This window comes from Balaenoptera ricei, chromosome 11, assembly GCF_028023285.1.
Source record: "Balaenoptera ricei isolate mBalRic1 chromosome 11, mBalRic1.hap2, whole genome shotgun sequence".
In the NCBI taxonomy this organism is placed as follows: domain Eukaryota; kingdom Metazoa; phylum Chordata; class Mammalia; order Artiodactyla; family Balaenopteridae; genus Balaenoptera; species Balaenoptera ricei.
This window is the reverse complement of record NC_082649.1, coordinates 30,360,625-30,381,153: the sequence shown is the minus strand read 5'-3', so window position 1 is coordinate 30,381,153 and position 20,529 is coordinate 30,360,625. Positions and strand designations below refer to the sequence as shown.

The 20,529-nt window shown below is 40.1% G+C and overlaps 1 protein-coding gene across 3 annotated transcripts in view; it reads right to left on the bottom strand.

Annotated features, from left to right (window-relative positions):
• LOC132374642 (chloride intracellular channel protein 5-like) overlaps nt 1-20,529 on the bottom strand; it is a 45,402-nt gene that overhangs the window by 9,362 nt on the left and 15,511 nt on the right. Inside the window, exons 2-5 of one of the 3 annotated variants that reach the window (XR_009505707.1) lie at nt 15,712-15,908; nt 14,814-14,924; nt 10,009-10,206; nt 6,092-6,607 (exon numbers count right to left, since the gene is read on the bottom strand). Coding sequence is in view for 1 of the 3 variants with exons in the window: in XM_059938578.1 (XP_059794561.1) it covers nt 6,092-6,607; nt 10,009-10,014 (522 nt within the window). In the remaining 2 variants the exon portion in view is untranslated. The remainder of the gene's footprint in view (nt 1-6,091; nt 6,608-10,008; nt 10,207-14,813; nt 14,925-15,711; nt 15,909-20,529) is intronic. The other 2 variants (XM_059938578.1, XR_009505706.1) reach the window with 2 other exon arrangements.

Below are 20,529 nucleotides of genomic sequence, written 5' to 3'. Positions count from 1 at the left end.
GGTAGATGTCTGTTTTGTCCTGTTCTACACCAACAGGTGGAAATGTTTTTTAACTTGCTTATCCATCACCCTAAACATTGCTTCACTAACGATATTCTCTTCCAAAACATTCTGTTATGCTCGGTTGCCTTCAGGATAAAATCCAAGCTGCTCAGTTTGCCATGAAAGACTATACCCAATATTTTGCAATAACCCATAAGGGAAAAGAATCTGAAAAAAATTATGTATGTATGTATAACTGAATCACTTTGCTGTATACCTGAAACTAACACAACATTGTAAATCAACCCTACTTCAATAAACAAACCAACAACAAAAAACCAAAGATAATACGAGAATAAAAGATATGATTAAAAAAAAAAAAAAAAGACTGTACTCCAGGTTCTTCAACCTCAGCCTCTGCTCTGTACCAATGTGGACCTTCCCTCCATTCCAGACAAATATATCTCCTCACATATACATGCATATTTGCTGTGCCTTTGCCTCTGCTGAGACCACCGCCTGGCACATCCCCACTGCTCCTCACCTGAGTCAGATCTCAACATGCAGATCCAGCTGCATGTCCCTCATTTCCTCAATGCGATTTCCTAGTTTCTCGACTGCAGTGGTGAATTTTGTTTGCCTCCAAAACAAATGGACTCAGTGTGTTGCTTATGAAAACTCCTGGGAAGGACCTGGGAGGTGACGGGACCTAGTCTCCCTTGTTCTTGGCTGAGGAAAGAGTCTCAGACCCCAGATGGTGGCAGAAAAGGAAGGAAAGCCTATGAGTCTATAAGAGTGTAAAAACTGAGCATCTCTCTCAATACAGAACCTAAACATTTACCCACAATATATGTATATTTATTCATTTACAAATTATATTAATGTACTACTGCAAGAATACACTGTATATGTGATGAAATATACAAAATAACATTTAAGAGGACTAGGTTAAATAGAAATATTGCTTAATATTTTTTATCCTAATTACAGTATTCTAACAGCCCATGGATTAGGTTGAATACCCTATTTGGATACCATGACCTCTGGAACAGCATCAGGCTCCTGTGCTACAGCAATAATAACAATTTCTACTAACAATTCTGTGACTCTTTCCATTATGCTGAACCAAATTATAGGGAGTCACTCTTTTAGACAAAAATACTCCAGGCTATGAGTCTAAGAAACATTTATCAGGGCTCATATGTTGTCTGACTCTAGAAGGACACCATTTATATTTTCTGTGAATGGGGCCCCCTAACTTTGCTCAGGGCACAACCTGTGCAACTCTACATGGGGACTCTGTGAGTGCCTAATCAGAGACAGACCCTGAGGATGCTTTCCAAGGGACAGGCTTCACGTGAGCTGAGGGTGGAAAGGCGTGTTGATTACCTGCTGGCTCTCCCTACCACACCCAAATCTAGAGACCCTAATCACTATCCAGCGGTCTGCTCGAGTGGATAATAGATGGTGCCAGACACGTGACACTGATACAGAGCTGGAGCCACATAACCTGGTCAAAGACTGTAAGAGCTGGAATGGACTGCATTTCAGAGATGAGGAAACTTGGGTCCAAGAATGTTTCATAGTGAATCATTGACAAAGTCGTGTTAGAATTTCCTGACCAGTGCTCTTGCCAGAATATTACACCGTTACATTAATATCAGCTAACAGAACACTTATAATGTCTACTAACTATAAGGCATGGTGCCTAAAATAAAAATTATTATTTTATGGATGGTTCAAATTCATCACAATAAACAATAATAATTTAGGCTCCTAAATATTGAGCATTTACTATACGTCAGATACTATACTAAGCAATTTACATGGATTCTCTTATTCAGTCTTCATAACCACCCTATGAGGAACATATCATTATGACATCCATTTTACCAATGAGAAAAGTGGTAAACAATTTAACAGAAATTAATTTGCTAAGCCAGGATTCAAACCATGCAACCTGACTTGAAAATGTGCTCTACAGCATACATATATATACTGCCTTCCATAATCAATGACATCAATTATGTGCAGGACAAACGGTGTTCATTTGTACCATTTTTCTTTGCAACTGTCATCGTCAGAATACTTTTTTCCTTTGTGTTAAATACCAGAATATTTTTTCTCTCTCTCTCTCCCTCTCCATCTCCATCTCCCTCTCTATCTCTTATCTCTCTTATCTCCATCTATATCTCTATCTCCTTTCCTCTCTCAGTCTCTGTCCCTCTCATCCCTCTTTTTCTTTCTCTTCCATACACACACACACACAATTAGGAAAACGTCTACAGGTCCTTCAATTTTAGCAGAAAGCAGCAAGAAATTCTTATAATCCCATCAGCAAATTCTGAACTGACAACTCCTCTTGGTTGCCTTACGACATGAATTGCAGCTCTCACTAGAGACTTTTCCTTCACTGGATCTCAGCCAATGACCAAGAAGCAGTTATTTCTTTCCTCTTATTATTTTCAAGAATTGTGTTTCTCTGTCTTTGCCCACAGGACAGTTGCACTTGGGTTGTGCTGCATTCATCTCTTACATCCAGTACCTGGCACGTAGTAAATATCTTGTAAATGTTGGAAAGAAGGAAGGAAGGAAGGAAGGAAGGAAGGGAGGGAGGGATGGATATATGAATGACTGTGTGAACACATTTTCTGGATCATATGTTCCTGGAGAAGAGGTCCACAGGTGAAGTGAGAATAACATCTCCATTCACTCAGTAGCTCTTGTCTAAACCCCTAGAGTCAAACTTGGCTCCTTCCCTTCCTTATACTACACATCAGACCCACCAGCAAAACCTCTGGGCTCTCTCTTCCCAGCAATCCCAATCTACTTGGCACCAGCTCCACTGTTGTCACCATAGTCCAATCCACCGTCTTCCCCTGCCTAGTTTTTCAAGGGCCTCCAACCTGTCCTCCCTGCCTCTACCCGTTCTCTGCTGTAGTCTATCATCAAAAAGGCAGCCAGAATTTTCCTTCCAAAACCCTCTGATGACTCCCCTTATCACTCAGAGTAAAAGTGAAAGCTCTGTCAATGACTCATCAGGCCTAGGCGTGACCTGTGCCCACCTCCACCTCTCTGATCTCCCTGCCACCATCCCCCCCCCCACACCCCGCCTACCCTTACTCCTCCCATCCCTACTCAGCATCATTCTCATCCCACTGTGGGAAGCCGAACAATGGCTCCCAAATAGGCCCATGCTCTAATTCCCAGAAACTTTTGAAGCAAAAGGGACTTGGCAGAAGTGATTAAATTAAGGATCTTGAAATGAGGAGATTAACCTGGATTATCTTGCGGGCCCAAGCTAATCACAAGTTTCCTTATAAGAGGGATGCAGAAGGAGTCAGATTGGAAGGCGAGGCGAAGCTTGGGGCTTCCCTGGAGGCCCAGTGGTTAAGACTCTGCGCTTCCACTGCAGGGGGCACGAGTTCGATCTCTGGTCGGGGAACTAAGAGTCTGCATGCTGCATGGTGTGGCCAAAAAAAAAGGTGAAGCTGGAAGCCAGGGAGAGAGGGAGATGTGACATGGGCCATGAGCCAAGAATGAGGACCACCTCTAGAAGAGGGGAGGAAACAAATTCTCCCCTGGAGCCTCCGGAAGGAGCACAGCCCTGCTGACTCCTTGCTTTAGCCCCTTAAGACTCATTTCCGATTGCTCTCCAGAAGGTAGGAGAATAAATTTGTGTGGTTTGGAGCCACTATGTTTGTAGTAATATGTTAGGGAAGCAGTAGGAAATTAACACACCCGTTGTTTTGTTTTATGTTTCTTTATGGCACTGTCACCACTCGGCGTATTTTATATTTACTTCTCTATTTGTCCATCTGTTGTCTCTCCCACTACGATGCAAAGAGCTGGGGAGACAGGCCTTTGTTTTCTTCATTGCTGTACACCCAGAACCTGGCGCAATAACTCTCCGTTGAATGAATAAATAAATGACATATTTTGACTAAGTAAGTAGCAGGTCAACACCCTGAAATGGCCGAGCCTCAATAAAAACTTGGTTGAATGCAGTTATTAACCTGCATGACATTTTCTCTGACTTGTCCAGACAGGTGGAAACATACACAAATGAGTACAGGTGTAGCTGCAGCCCAAGTGGTCTACACCAAAACAGCCCAGGAGGAGAACAACCCCAGAGCACCAGCAACAAGCCCGCTAGGAAGATGGTGATCCCCGTCCAATGCGGGGGTTCCAGCACCCCCTCTGCAGAGCTGGGAGGAGGGAGGAGCCTGGGCTGGTCACACGCACACCCTCCACTCCCACACAAGCCCTGCAGCCCTGTATCACCTGTTCTCATATTACGCATTTCCCTCCCCATTGAATAAAGGACCGCAGTGGAGGTGGGCTGGGGGTGGGGAAGCCAGGATTATGACTGCCCTTCTTCTCACTGAGTGATGCTGAGACTCTCTAAAAAGGAGTTCACACATAGGAGCTGAGGTTGATGGTACATTCTACGACCACTTAGTTAACATAACTATACTAAAAAGAATGTAAATGTAAAGAGTTAATTAGATCCAATATTTACTTTAGGGAACTACGGATCTTAAATAACTTAGGAACCACATGGTACTATCAAGTAGTTTTTCCTGTTGCTGGTACCAGCTGGAGATGCCAACACTTCTATTTCCTCCTACTTCTGTTTGGTTCAACGGCAGTGGCAGCCTAATTTCTGATGAAATCAACACTTTGCCAAACATGCAAATAATGGTTTGATGCGCCCGTAATGATGATGAAGATCATGACGATGATGATTGATTCATCTTGTCTGTTGCCGGAAGTTGCAGGGATGCCTCTGTCTTGAGGAAAATACACCTAGTCCTCCCTTTTAAAAAGGTGGGGTTTTTTTTTTTGAAACTAACACAACGGTCATGTGACTATAATGGCTGGAATGCTGCTTGAATGCACCTGTTTGAATGTCACCTCCTCTGTGGAGTCTTTCTTTACTCCTTCGTCCACCCTTGGGCATTCCCAGAATACCCACAGCAGAACGCTCTCTCACTCCTCCATTTCACCAAAATTCACAACTTGCAAGTCTGTCTCCTGTACCACATTGTTATTTCTTGAGAGCAAGGGCTCTGTCTACACACCCTTCTTTCTCCCAAATGCTCAACAAAATCCCAGGCAAGGTTTGCCAGGTACCTAAATATGAACCAAATGCTCTTGGTGCTTTTGAAAAGGACCTTGTGTTAGAATAAAGGAGACACGATTTATACACCAAACAGCTAGGGAAAAATAGAAAATAATTATGTATCAAATTAGAAAATAAAGTGCATTTCATTAAAAGAGTTAATTAGAAACCAGAAAGGGGAGAAATGAGTGTGGACTGGGGTTTTTATAGGTTCATAGAGTAATCATTTTTGTTGTCTTAACATAAAAATTTGTGTAAATATGTATTTGGGTGGGGAATGTTAGGGAAAACATCATCTTGATCTATAAAGATGATTTGTTTGGCCCTGAAATGATTTTTATGCTTTGATAATATTCATAACCATAATCTTTATTAGAATATCAGTCTAATACAAAGATCACCAAAGTTCTGTGTTTAAATATCCTAAGGGTTAAACATTAACACTGACACTAAATGTCTTACTACTAGAGAAATAATTTTATCTCATCAGATATTTTAGTTACATTAGTGCCCAAAGGGCAAGCTTGGTGACAGAGGTAACGTTTATTGACCATATATACAAAGTAATATCTGTGACCTTAGAAACATTAAGAAGGACCATCAATTTGACTTCAATAAGCATTAGTTTCGTTTTTCAAAATCATGATGATGAAGGAAATTTAACCAGACAGGAAAATGCACTTAACGTCTGTCACAAAGGATTTGAGCAACAATTTCTGCTCCCTCACAAGTGAACTCTTAAAAAATGCTTTGCCTGTGGTATAGAGAAGTCAACGATTAGACACACACTTTAAATGCACTTACCAATTCTTGTTATTTTGAGCAGTCCTGGGTGAACTATGGAATGACTCATTCCATCAGCCCTACTCTTTAATATATATTGACCCCCAAGGACCATGACACCATGCATCTTTCCCTGGTCACTCAGAGCAAAATAAAACACCATCTGCGTGTGCAGGTGTGTCTGTCAGAGGCAGCCCTTACCTTCACAAAGAGGTTAATCTCAGGGTTAGTGGAAGCTGATTCGTTTTCTTCCGAAACGTCATCAGCAGAATAGCTGGTAGGGGAGTCCTCGCTGGTGGAGAAGGCTCTGCTGTGCTGGATGGTGAAGCTGGAAGGAGAAGGCAGATCTGCTTCCATCTCACTTCCATTCTCCTGGGACTCCCCAGGTTGAGGATGCTGAGCCTCAGGATAGACATTTTCAGGCAGGAGGTATTCTCCTATTTCTTGTTGAAAAGAGGCTGAGGTGCTCTCCTGACCAACAACAGCATAAATGGCCACAGAGTCATACCCATGGGTTTCCAACTCAGTGGCATATAAATTGTCTTCTGCCTTCAAGTCGTCATGGACATCATTGTAAAGGGGACCTCCGTCTTCTGCTGGCTGGTCTGAATTCTCATATGCCCTCTCGTTTTGGATTCTGTCATAGATGGTGCTGTAGTCTTCATCATTCATGTTTATTGATTTGGTGGATCCTTTTGCAGGCAGACCTGAGTAGGTCTGAAATGAGGAAAGGGATAGAGGATGCTGTATCACCTTGCAGAGGAATCAACGGGCTTTTGAAACACAGCAACTAGCAACAGCTATCAATGACAGGTCTCTAACAATCATTTACCGGAGACTTTAATCGGCAAACCACAAGTCCATTGGACATGAGATAAAGCTTACACACTCAGTTAACTCCTTCACTCCTAAGGATATTTTCAAGCAGACTCTATAGTTTTCCTCATTGCCAGTAACTCCAAAATTCTTCGGATCAACTAGAGGTTGACTTGAATTATCTTCCCAGTATACATTGAAATTCTGAATATTTAGCCATTTGTCACTAAATAGGGTTCCCTCTTCCAATTGTCTCCAAATGTTGACAACATTCAAGAAGTCCCTGTAATTCGGTGGAGCACAATTCTTCACAATAGTAACTCATCTATGAATAGCTGAATTCATTACACAAAACAGTTGTTTGAGTATTGATGCCCTATGATAAATGTGCTACACATGCTCCAGTTAGGTAATGAATGCCATTTACGTTTCTTATCTGGAAACACCACTAGGTGATTAAATAACAGAAGGAAAAGAAGATAAATGCCCTTGTTTATGGTCATGTCAGTACAGATCACCCAAACTAAGGGACTCAAAGATTTATGGCTTTGAGTTTTATTATTTTCTCTTCGACTTGTGTGATCATCACAGTCAAGACACCTTCACAAAGATCCTCTTATGTACAGGATACTGAGTTGAGCACTAAACATTTGAGTTAGCAGATATATTCTCTGTCCTCAAAGGACTTCTAAAGCAAAGAACTGTATGCACAAAGTTGTCTAGTTGATGTCATCTACAGATGCCACGAATACACGGGCTCTTTGTTTTTTAAGCTGGTACTCTATCCTGCTAATTCCTGCATCCCTTCACCCACCACGTACATCGTTCTCTTTGAAGTGACAACCCAGATGGATTGTAAAGGGACTTTAGTGTCTAGAAATCATGTGAAAATTGAGAAGCAATGCAACTCTGGTTGACAGGTTCCAAAGCATCTGATGAGCATCTTATTGACAAAACTTCATTGTACCCTTGCCTCCAATGTTGCATCCAGGAATCTTCTGGAGCGAACTAAAGCAGTATTTATAGAATTCAAGCTTTTGGGATAGATTAAAGAATAGATAAAGGGAAAGAGACCAGAGACAGACTTTAAAGTCTATTGATGCTATCCCTTTCTTTTATTGAAAGGTGAGGTTTGATGGGTCCAAATACCTGATAGATTACCATAGTTCCCATAATCACGTGTTTATAACTCAATGGAGAGCCAGCTCAAATCCTTCTCATAATTTTAGCACTGCAGAAAACCTAAAAGGTCATACAGTCTAACTGATTTTACATTTGAAGGCAGGCTGGAACCTAGAAAGGGGAAGCAAGTGGTCCAAGTTCACAAAGGCAGTTAATGATGGAGCTGCTTTTGGCTGTGATTTCCTAACCTCCAGCTCAGTAATCTTCCTGCCACTCACTCCCTTCTTAAGTCGGTGTTTTCCAACCTTTTTTATGATCATACAACCTTCCACTCCCACCCCATCCCTAAAGGATCCTTTTTAGGTATCTTTCCCGTGAAATTGAAATACTGCCAATATATTACATATCTGTTACATACTGTATGTACATCTGTGCTTTATACATCAAAAAAGAGTAAGTTTTTGTCCCTTAAGAACCAATTTTCACCCCTTTGGGGGTGATACTGCTCCTTTTGAGAATATGTGCTTCCACTGCTAGAACACTTCTAGATTATGTGCCATTCTGCAACAAGATTATGTGTCATTCTGCATCACTTCCAAGGAACAGTATTCTACAACGTGAGCTTATATATACCGCATGCTACCAGATCCGCACCAAGATGATGACCCAGTGAGTCTGAGGAGGCTAGCTAAGCTTAGGGCCCAATACACAGGTATTTTATAAATTTGGTCCCCCTGTTATCCCATTTCAGGACACACTTATCATGATTTAGTTACAGGTTGTAACATGGAACCGGTCATCCCATTAAAGCATAAATCAGATCATCTCTCTCCCTACTCAGACTCCTATAATGGCTTTCCATTTCTTTCAGGAAAAGCCAAAGTCCTTCCAGTGACCCTCAAGGCCCTATAAAATCTACACAAACTCTCCTACATCTGCTTTTCTCCCCCTTGCTTACCCTGCTTCAGAGGATATGGCCTCGTTGCTGTGCCTGGAACCCTCCAAAATGCTCCCATATTAGGATCTTTACATTGGCTGTTCCCTCTGCCGGGAATACACTTCCCTTGGATATCTGCACAGTCAACTCTCCAAAATTCTAAGTTTTTGCTTATGCATCCCTTCTCAATGAGACCACTCTAACTGTCTTGTGTAAAATGACAACCCATCCCAACTCCTATCTGTACCCCCTCCTCATTACTAAAAACCCTTACCTGACTTTCTATTTCTTTTTCCATAATACATATCACCTTCTAATAAGATATATACATTACTTATTTATTGTACATCTAGAGTTTGTGTTCTGTCTTCTCCCGCTAGAATGTAAATCCTGTGTGGGCACAGATCTGTCTGCTTTTTCGTTGTTGTTTCAAGCACCTAGAACAGTGCCTGGCACATATTAGATTCTCAATACATTATTTGTTGAATAAATTTTTGTGATTGTTTGATGTCCATTTATCCTCCATTGGACACACAAACCCCATGACTGTTTTGCTCATCAGTGCATACCTAAAGTCTAACAGATATCTGACACACAATAGGTGCTTATTAAATATTTGTTTTTATAAACAACTAAAATGGAGGAGATGTATCTAGAATTCAAGTCCTTTTACTCCTGGTCCATTTTCTTCCTGTGTTATGTGCATAAGTGTTATTTCATTACTATATTGTAAACTCCTGCAGGAAGAAAACTAATACCTGGGTCTTCCACAGCACTTTGTATAAAACAAGTTGGCTTGTTTACTGATAAAAGAAAGAGTCTATCAACCAGTTAATCAACTGAAAGTATTTTGAGGGCTCCATATGGCTGTTACATATAACCTAAGAAAGGAAACAAGACATATATTCACTTGATTGAGAAGTTCTAAGAATGAACTTGTGTGCTTTCTGAAATACAAGTTTGCCTATATCACACCCATGTTTGGAAATTTTTGATGAAAGCAGGTACAGGAAGATGTGTGTTCCAAGACCTTTCACAAATGAAACCAAGCCTATCTGTCCAGCCAGCTTCTCCTTCAGCACTCCTTCAAATATCCTACTCTGCAGCAGAAACATTGCTCTTCCCTGAATATACTATGCCATTTCCTGCCCCTATGCTTTTGCACATATGTTGCCTCCACTGGGCAAAATGCTACTCATTCTACTAGATACAGGCTATAAGTATACATAAAACGTGATCTTACCTGCATGTACAACTGAGGAAATTTACAAATTAGCTATTCCACAGAAAGGATCCAACTGGGACTACAGCAGCCCTGCCCATTGTCTTGGATAACTGTGGGGCCAATGTCTAGTCTTCTGTTTTGCATGTACAAAGACTCAATTTGGTCAGTTTACACAGGGTTTTTCAAACATTGTAGAACTGAGTCACTCTAACTAAACTAAAAAAAAAAAAAAAAATTCAGTTTAGCAACATAAAGGCCAATTTTTAAATTTACCCCCCAAAACATAACTGCCACATTGACTTGAATATTTGCTTGAGATAATAAGCATGATCTCTTCACGTTAGCAAAGTCTACATAGGGAATCAGTTAAGGTAATATCCTCATATTACTTTTATGTGATGTTTGTAGGATTTGAGGCAATACTCCTATTAAAAGTAGGGGTATTTTTAAAACCCAAAGTGATTTGTGCCTTTTCTTCTTATCTTGATCAGTCTTATTAGGGATTTTTAAATTTTCTTCCTTTTTCTTTTGAGAATATTTGACTTTATTAATAGTCTCTAGTGTGCATTTCTTTGCAATTTCATTAATTTCTGCTCTTATCTTTATTATTTCCTTTCTTCTCTTTTTGGTTTCACTTGTTTGCTGCTGTTTGCTTTTTATCCCAAGATAATTGTGATGGACACTTAAATCACTGGTGTTCAACTTTTCTTCTTTTCTAATATATGCATTTAAGACTATTAATTTTCCTCTAAGTACAGCTTTATCTGCATCTCACAAGTTTTGATATGATTTATTTTCCTTATCATCCAGTTGAAAATACTTCCCATTTCTGTTTAGATTTTTTCCCTTTATCCATGAGTTATTTATAAATGTATTGATCAGTTTTAGAACAGTTGAAGATTTTCTAGTTATATTTTTTGTTGATTTTTAGCTTAATTTCACTGTGGTCAGATAATACAGTTGTTATGATTTTAATCTACTGAGATTTGTCTTATGGCCCAGCATATGGCCAACTTTGGAAATATTCCATGTGCATTTGAAAATAACATGTGTTCCTCCATTGTCAGGTATAGTATTCTGTAGGTGATAATCAATTAGTGTTTGTTTATTTTTGTTACTCAATTATTTCATATTCCTATTGACTTTCATCTGCTTCTTCTATTAGGTATTGAAAAAGGAAAGTTAAAATCTTCCCTATGATCATGGATTTGTCTAATTCTTACTTCAGTTATCTCATTTTTTGCTTTATATATTTTTGAGGCTATATTATTGGATGCACACAGATTCAGAACTGTTATATAATCTTGGTAGATGGACTGTTTTTTCAGTAGAAAATGTCACTCTTTATCTCTACCATTATTTTTTGCCTTCTTCTGATATCAGCTTTCTTTTGGTTAGTGTTTATGTATATATTTTCCCAAGTTTTTACTTTCAATTTTTGTGTGTCCTCATATATAAGCATTAGATAGTTATATTTTTATCTAGTCTAACAATCTTTGCCTTTGACTTTCACTAGGAGTACTCACTTGAGTTTAATATCAGTTCATTCCAGCCAATTTGAAATTCATCAAACCATAGACTTCTAGGACAGGAAGAGATAGTGAGGCCAGAGCTTATAACAGGTCCTGGAATGAGTGACTGGGCCCTGATATACCTAGTAAACCAGTGACTTAAAACATGACCCTCTAGGGACTTCCCTGGAGGTCCAGCGGTTAAGACTCCACGCTTCAACTGCAGGGGGCATGGGTTCGACCCCTGGTTGGGGGACTAAGATCCTACAAGCCACGCATGTGCACAGCCCAAAAACAAAAAAGAAAAATGACCCTCTAGCCTGAGATACAGAAATTAGCCAAACGAGCTTCAGGAAAATCAGCATAAATGAAACGGCTGGCCTCAGAAGAGCAAGAAAACAGTTACAGAGGGGGAAAGACTGGTGAGTTATTTTAAGAAAGGCAGGTTTATCTCCAATGCCAGGAACTCAGTTTGCTCTTCTGCCCTCTTCTCTCCACCTCACCCCTCCCCTCATCTCCGCTTTTCCTCTCTCAGGAGCCACATACTGTCAACAAGCTAATTACTTACTCTCTCAGTAATAATTTCAATGCAAAGTCTAACCCAAAGGAATGGGTGGCTAGTGGTGAAAACTCGTTCTCCACTCTTCAGAGAAGATCTATTTCTCACTTCCTGTCTTCTCTACTTATTCACAGTTGTCTCATATGTAAAGTGAGAATAATAGTATGTGTTATTGAAGGATTTACTTAAATAATGTAGGTTAGAAGCTTATTGCAGTGCCTGGCTGGCTCTTAATTGGCATTATTATTGGTACTACTCTAGGCTTTATTCCTTAGATAACAATATAAATTCTTCTGTTATCTTTTTTGAGGAATAAGAAAAAAAATTCTGGATTCATCTAAAGATATAAAATCTGAGATTATAAAAGGGCCTTATACCTAAGGGTCTATACCTAACCTGAGGTTATGAAAGGACTGTTAAGATATGGCCCATGAATTTAAGGGTTTAAAATCTGACTGAATGTAAGATATAATATTCCAGCAAGAAAAGTTAATTAACAACATGAAGTACTATGTTCAGTGACAAATAAGTGGAATTGATCTTAGGAGCTGTAGGATTTCAGAAGAGGGTGAGGTCATCTCGGCTGGGGGTGAGGAACAGGGAAAGTGAGTACCTTAGGTGGTAGAAGAGACCCAGGGACAATGAAGTGGAGAAGGGGGATTAAGGTATGAAATATGATGCAGAATTGAGAATTCACAATGATGGAGATAAACCAGATTGGATGGAGTATGTGGATTCCAGAAAAAATAGAGAAGATGGCAGTACTGGGCTAGACTGTGGATAGCCTTGAATGCCAAGATCAGAAATCTGAGTTTTATGTTCATAGGATGATATCAAGGATGGGCAGACACATAACACAGAAAGTCGTTCAATTTCACAATCATTTACACTCCAGCTGGCTTCAAGACAGAGACAGGTGCTCGGAGAAAACCATTTCCAGTAGCTGGTGTTGCTTACTGGAGCAACTTGGTCTACTGTCACATCACAACGTGGCAACCATATTTCAATATGGGCACAGGGAGGGGACTGTGTAGAAGGCACCTGAGAACTTCAGATGGTTCTGCTGATTTATTTCAGTCACTGTGAATGTACCCCGCTCCCATTTACCTCTCCTGGCACTCTCTCCCCCTTGGAGCTCCCTCAAACACCATTCCCAGCTGGTCACTGCATAGCTTTATTTTCATAACCTTCATCTAGTTGTTCCAACATTTTGAATTTCATTCCTCACAATTCTGACTCTGCCATTATACCCACCATAGGTATCTCTTAAAATTTTACTGCACTTTCTTACTTTTCAAATTGTGAACAGTCATCCATATCTTGACTCGTCATTACATTAGTTGGTTCACCTCGGTGCTGTCTACTTTATACAATCTGGGAAAAGTCCTAAAGGTCCTAGAAGTCTGAGTAGAAGTCATTTATGATGTTTTATTACTTAGAGGAAATGAATACAGAAAATAGGAAAAGGGTAATATTAAACATTGGGAGGATGAGACAGATGGGATGCTCTTCACTCAAACAATTTAACATAAATGAAAGGGACAAGGTTATTTAACTAAATTTGATTTAAAAAATTGAACATGGAAAAATGACATCATTTTTAAAATTGGATGAACTATATACCCTTAAGCCCTCAGGCAGGGAAACCCTTGCTTCATCCTCTCCCTGCCCCTGGCACTGTCGACTTACCCAGGCTGGGACTACACACTCAACCACAGGGCCCCACCCTCAGGGATATCTCCCAGCTGTCCCCTTGCCCTTCCTCTTTATTCAGACTGGGTCTAGTTTTCTCACTCCACTTCCTCCCTCTGCTGTCTCCAACATGACCAAAGTCTGACCCCTTAGTAGCTGTCTATCACTTCTCTAGAACCTTCTATCACTTCTCTAGAACCTTTAGTACAGGAAAAAAGCAACTTGAAGCAGATGAATTTGCAGATGTCCAAAGACCGAGATGCCCAGATAGTCCGTTGAGAAGAGAGGAAAGGAGAGATGGGCATCCCTTTAGCTGGGCTTTTGCAGACAAGGATAAAGGCGTGCTGCATCAGTGTTGAAGGAACTTGAGGAAATATCAAGTTTACTTAGTAACTTAATGGAGTATTACTGGGCTATTTTTTTTTATCTCCATCATTCTGCCTAAAGGGAATGTGCCTTCTTTCCACCATAGACAACTTGACTCCACTGAGCTCTCTCACTCCACTTTCTTCCAGTACATTTCCCCATCTTTGGAGATTTTACTTTGTGGTTTGAGGGGTTTTAAGGTTTTACCGTTTGGGGATTTTTTTTTTTTCTCCAAAGACATCCGGGAAGTTTGATTCTGTATTATAAAACCAAAGGCAATCTATCTCAGTAATGTTCTGAGTCATCACTCTGTACATTGTGTACTTCTCTAGATAGTCATCCCTCGGTATCTGAGGGTATTGGTTCCAAGACCCCCTGGGGTTACCAAAATCCACGATGCTCAAGTCCCTTATGTAAAATGGAGTATAGTCGCCCTCTGCATCCTTGGATTCTGTATCTGTATAACAGATACAGAGCAGACTGTATAACAAATATAATGTAAATTGTTACTCTGAGCCATCCAGAAAAGATGGAGAAAGAGCTGTGGGCTTTGAAAATGAAACTTGAGGAATAATTCCACTGGCTTGGGTACAAATGCCCGAGTAAGCTGTCCTTTCATACTTTGGTTTTACATTTTCTAAACAGTATTGCCCAAGGACACTGCCCTTAAGTTACTCCACAAGAAACACACTTACTGAGAAATAAGTACACAGCGGTCATTTTCAGCTTCTTAGGTTCTTGCTGCGGCATCAAAGATGTCTGTGTTCTTTATATTAAGGAGACTTCTTTCTATTATGTCATTCATGCTTATTATAAAAAAAAAGATGATAAGAATCATCTGTAATTCCACTACCCGAAGGTACTTATGTTAATTTTCTCTTACTCCTTTTCTACCTGTATGTTTATATTTTCAATTGGAATCATAGTTGTCTTTGTATTCTGCTTCTAAAAAAAATGACATTATACAGTGTATATACATGGAATTTAAGCATATTTATATAAGACCAGTATTTTTCAGACAGTCAACTCAAATATTAGCTGACGTAATTTGTCAGTGTAGAAGATTCAAAGATATTTTTCTTTACTGTCTAGCCAAAAGACTTTTTAAAAGGCAAGGGATTTTGTTTAAGTAAGGGGTTGGCCCAACTAATGGGACAATAACGTGGGAAACTCTTTCATTCTTCTTGCCTCCGTGCACTTCCCAGGCTGTGACATGGTGACTCTACAGTAACACTGGGTGATACTCACAGCAGGGCAGGGCTCACTGAATGCTTTGCAAGGGGTTTCAAGGCTGCCTATGATTTTTCTTTAAATATCCCTCTCTGCAGATAACATACTCAATTTATCTACACACGTTTTAAATTCTCTTTTGGTTTTAGTTTACATTTGGGTGCAGAGTGGGCAGACCTGGGGAGCAGAGATGGGAAATTATGGAATTGTGGGGTAAGAAAAAACAACTTGAGGTTAATTGAAGTGTTTCTTGTTTATAAAAATTATGAAGATGAAGGAGGAATGTTAGCAACATGCAACATGGGGTAAGGGAAACTTTGGTGCCAAACAGACCTGGGTGCAAATGTGGACTCTGCCACTTACCTTTTCTGAGGCTTGGTTTCTCTATTTGTAAAAATGTAAATAACTCCTTCCTCAAAGTGTCGGTGGAAAGTTTAAATGAAAAAGATACGTGTGAAGCCTCAGAGCCTGATAGATTAGACAGGCGTGTTCAGTGTTAGTTTCCAATCCTTCTCCCACAGCTAAGCTGCATTGGTTTGAGAGCTCAGAATGAAGAGATTCTGGAGGGGAAAAAAATATGTATAAGTAACATCATGACATGTTAGTATGTTAATGGAACTTAGTTCTATTCTGAATTGTATTTATTATTATGTATTTTTGGAGTTATTTTCTTTCCATAACCCTGATATCTCCTCTAAATCATAATTATATTTTGCATTTTGTAGTAACTGCAAACTTAAAAGACATTTACAGACAGTATTTTGCATGATTTGGCCAAGAACGCAGTAAGGCAAGTATTACCAAATCCGTTTTATAGATATGAAAGCCATGGCTCAGGCTGCTTTTCTGGTGCATGTTTATAACACTAAGATTAGGGCCCAGGTCCCCTAACAGCTGCCACTGAACTTCATCCATAGCTCAAGATTGCTGTGATCATTAAAAGTTTAAAATGTATGCTCTGCAAAGTATCCCTGTAGAGTAAGGGAAAATATCAGATGTCTATAACTGAACCAGAATGATAGATTATGCAATAAAAATGAACATGTTTTCACCAAAGGCAAACACAATATGCAAGAAGGATCAAGTTGAGAAACCCTCAGGATTTGGAAAACTGAGTGTTTTCTTTCATGCACAGTCCACCAGGGGGCACTGTTACCTGCTCTCAGTGCAGACCTAGCACCACCTCATGAGCTGTTTCCTTCTTTCAGTCTAAAAAGCTACGTAACTATTGCAAGTTTACAGATTCCCTGGTCTAAGGGCTTTTTTCCCATTTCCCAATTATTTTGCTTTGAGGATAAGGTGCCTCAAATTCAAAACATATGTTTAAAATATTTTATCTATATATGTCCTATTAGAGCTCAATTCCCTCCCTTTAAAAAATTCCTTACAGTTCATTTAACATGTATTAAATTTTATAAAAAAGAAGAAAGGAGGTCATGAGGACCATTTGATCTTCACAACAACCCTATAGGGCAATTCATTTTTCTATTTTACACCCGAGGAAACAATTTCAGAGAAATTTTCCTAGAGTCAATCTACAAACTCCCTTTGAATGTGTTTTACTCCTGCTCTGGTTCATTTTATTATCTAAGTAACTAAGCATTCATAACATTTTACCCCAAGTCTTAGTTCCTAACACTGATAATGTTCAAATCGAATAGAATAAAAGTAGCGATAACTGTCTAAATTCTGGATTGTCCACACCAAAATTCGAATGGTTTCATTTTGTGTATGTGTATACACATTTGTCTATATACACATAAAATTACATTTGTACCCAATTTCCATACCAATATTTTGTGGCACTTTTGGTGTCCTGGGTCTTGATGTTTGCAGTTTCTTTACTGTCACTGAAGAAAATCTGCATGATTTTTTCAGTACTAATAATTATGGCACATAGTGTCTGTCTTATTAGTTCTACATCCTGAGGTCTCAAACTAAAAGCTAAGGAGTCTCCTTGAATGAATGAACATTATCTATCTATCTATCTACACAATCTTCTATGTGTACAGCGTACAGGATTGGGGAACATGAGGTCACTGTATTTTCCATCTTTCTCTCTTATTTGGACTGTCACTCTAGTCCAAAGGTTGCTTTCTCTCTCTCCTACCACCACCTCTCAATCTAACTCCTGCTTTTTAGCAGGGTAAGTAACCTACAATGCAACTAAGGTTACGTGTCTTCCTCCCTCTTTCCTATCTATTGCTCATGATCCAGATAGGTGATGCCTTCCCATGAAGCCCACTTCCATCTCTCCAGACTTTGTTTTCATGTCTGATGGTACAAGCATCATATTCTACCTATTAAAATAGCCTCGCCTTATTTCCCTCCCCAACACCTTTTTTATCCTGCACCACTTCTTGAGGACAATAGCCATACCTTATCTATCTTTACATCCCCTAATGCCATGCTTCTTAAGCTTGAATGTGCATAAGAACTCTATGGGGATCTTGTTGAAATACTGATTCTGATTCAGTAGGCCTGGGGTGGGGCCTGAGACTCTGCATTTCCCAGAGAATATTAATACTACAGGTTCATGGGCCACGCTTTGAGCAGCAAGGCACTTGCATAATGTTTTGCACATGGCAGGTGTTAACTCACATGTACTAGAAAATTAAATGTTAGAAAGCAAATGCAAAGACAATGACATAGCACTACACAACCACCACTATGGCAACATCAATTGTTGGTACAGATGTCTGAGTGCCTGGATTCTCATAAAATGGGGATTTAAAATAGCATACCTACTTTAAGTAAAGATCTGGCTGTCCTTTTTTTTTTACAAAATTATCATATACTCACCCTATATCTAGTAGTTCCTCTCTTAGATATTTACCAAAGAGAAATGAAAACACACGTCCACAAAAAGACCTGTACAAGAATGTTCAAAACAGCTTTATTCACAACAGCCAAAAACTGAAAATACTCCTGGTGTCCATTAACTGGTAAGTGGATAAATAAATCGTGGTATATCTGTACTGTGCAATGCTGGCTACTATTTCAACACCATGGAATACTGGCTTGGGTTCTCCCATGAGGTTGCAATTATGTAAGGTAGAGCTGCAATCATCGGAAGGCTTGCCTGGGGCTGCAGAACTTGCTTCCAAGATGGCTCACTCATCTGGCTGTTGGCAGGAGGCCTCAGTTCCTTCCCATATGGTGCTCTCCATGGAGTTGCATGAGTGTCCTAATGACATGGCCACTGACTTCTGTCACTGAGTGATCCATGAGAGAGGACTGCTGTGGCCTTGCCTGGCTCCAACCTGCTGCCAGGCCTGTCTTGAGGCTTTCTTGGTCAATGTTGGGCCAAAGACTCCTAATAAAAAGGTATGAAGTACTGATACACACAACAATATGGGTAAATTTCAAATGCATCATGTTAGGGAAACAACCAGACACAAAAGATTACTTATTATATGATTTTATTCCTTTTATATGATGTTACAGAGGGTAAAACAAATCTATAACTTTTTAAAAAGTCAAACAGTGGTTGCCTGGGGACAGGGGTAGACAGGAAGGGTTATAAAGGAACTTGCCCAGGGGAATGAAACGTCATGTGTTTTGACAGGACTTTGAATTACACAGGTGTATGTATTTGTCAAAACTCAGAACAGTATGCTTTAGATTTGTACATTTTAGTCTTCGTACTTTTTTTTTTTTTAATTTTTACGCTTTATTTATTTATTTTTGGCTGTGTTGGGTCTTCGTTTCTGTGCGTGGGCTTTCTCTGGTTGTGGCGAGTGGGGGCCGCTCTTCATCGCCGTGCGCGGGCCTCTCACTGTCGCGGCCTCTCTTGTTGCGGAGCACAGGCTCCAAACGCGCAGGCTCAGTACTTGTGGCTCACGGGCCTAGTTGCTCCGCGGCATGTGGGATCTTCCCAGACCAGGGCTCGAACCCGTGTCCCCTGCATTGGCAGGCAGATTCTCAACCACTGCGCCACCAGGGAAGCCCCGTAAATTTTATTTAAAAAGAAGAATAACTCTAAACAAATTCTGTACTACCATTATTAATATGCTGCTGTTGAAATGTTTCTAAGTGAAGTGTACTGATAACAATGACAACGGACATTGAAATGCATCAAACAATAAGATGAATTGATGGATGAACAGGTGGCTAGATACATGGGTAAAGCAAGTACAGAATGTGTTTACAGCTGATTCTTGAACAATGTCAGGGTTAGGGGTGCCAACCTTCCGTGCAGTCAAAAATCCGATTATAACTTCCTTTATAACTGTATCCATGGTTCCACATTCATGGGTTCCATCAACTGCAGATTGTGTAGTACTATTTCTTGAAAAAAGCCTGTATATAAGTGGACCCATGTAGTTCAAAGCCACATTGTTGAAGGTACAACTATACTGCAGAATCTAGATGGTGGGCATATGGGTGTTTTTTAAGTTTTCTGAATGCTTGAAAATTCTCATAATAAATTGTTTAAAAGAAAACAACCTACAACAGTGAGGAGACACTTCTGCTTATATCTGTACCCCTGATCCCAGCTCAGGGCTGATACCTCTAACATCCATTTGAAGAGGCCCTGACAGCACTGTGCAGCTCACCACCTGTGCAGAGAGAAAAAAATCAGGTGTGCACTCGGACAGATGGAGAGCAACATGGCAAAGGTCTAGAAATACTGGTCGACGTGGGACCCTCAGTTACTTACAGAGGATCTAAGCCTCCTGAAGAACACAGACCAACATGGACTGAAGCTGCCAGTGGCAACCAGAGTGGCTGGGAGAACAGGAGAGAGAAAATCTGAGACCTGTTCATCATTCCAGGCCATACATGATTCACAAATACCCTAATGAAATGTCTTGGTGGTTAAAATTTAACATATGTTGACATAGTTAACTTAGAAATGTCTGCAATTCTATGTATAAATCTAACTCTTTAGTACTTTTTGTTCATTTAATCCATAGTCTTTCTCCTGGGTTAATTTGAAATGGCAACCTTCTTTCAGGTAAATATCAGCGATGTCATTCATTGCTGGATCAACCAATGGGATGTAGGCGCCTCTTCTTACTGAGTGGAACAACTGATCCCCAAAGCTAGCTTACTACTAGAATCACCTGGGGAGCTTTTAAAGCCAGGGTGATGCTGGCCCCCCCTAGGACAGTTGAATCCACATGGAAGGGCGGGTAGGAGAGAGGCCTGGGCATCTGTACTTTTAATTTTTATTTG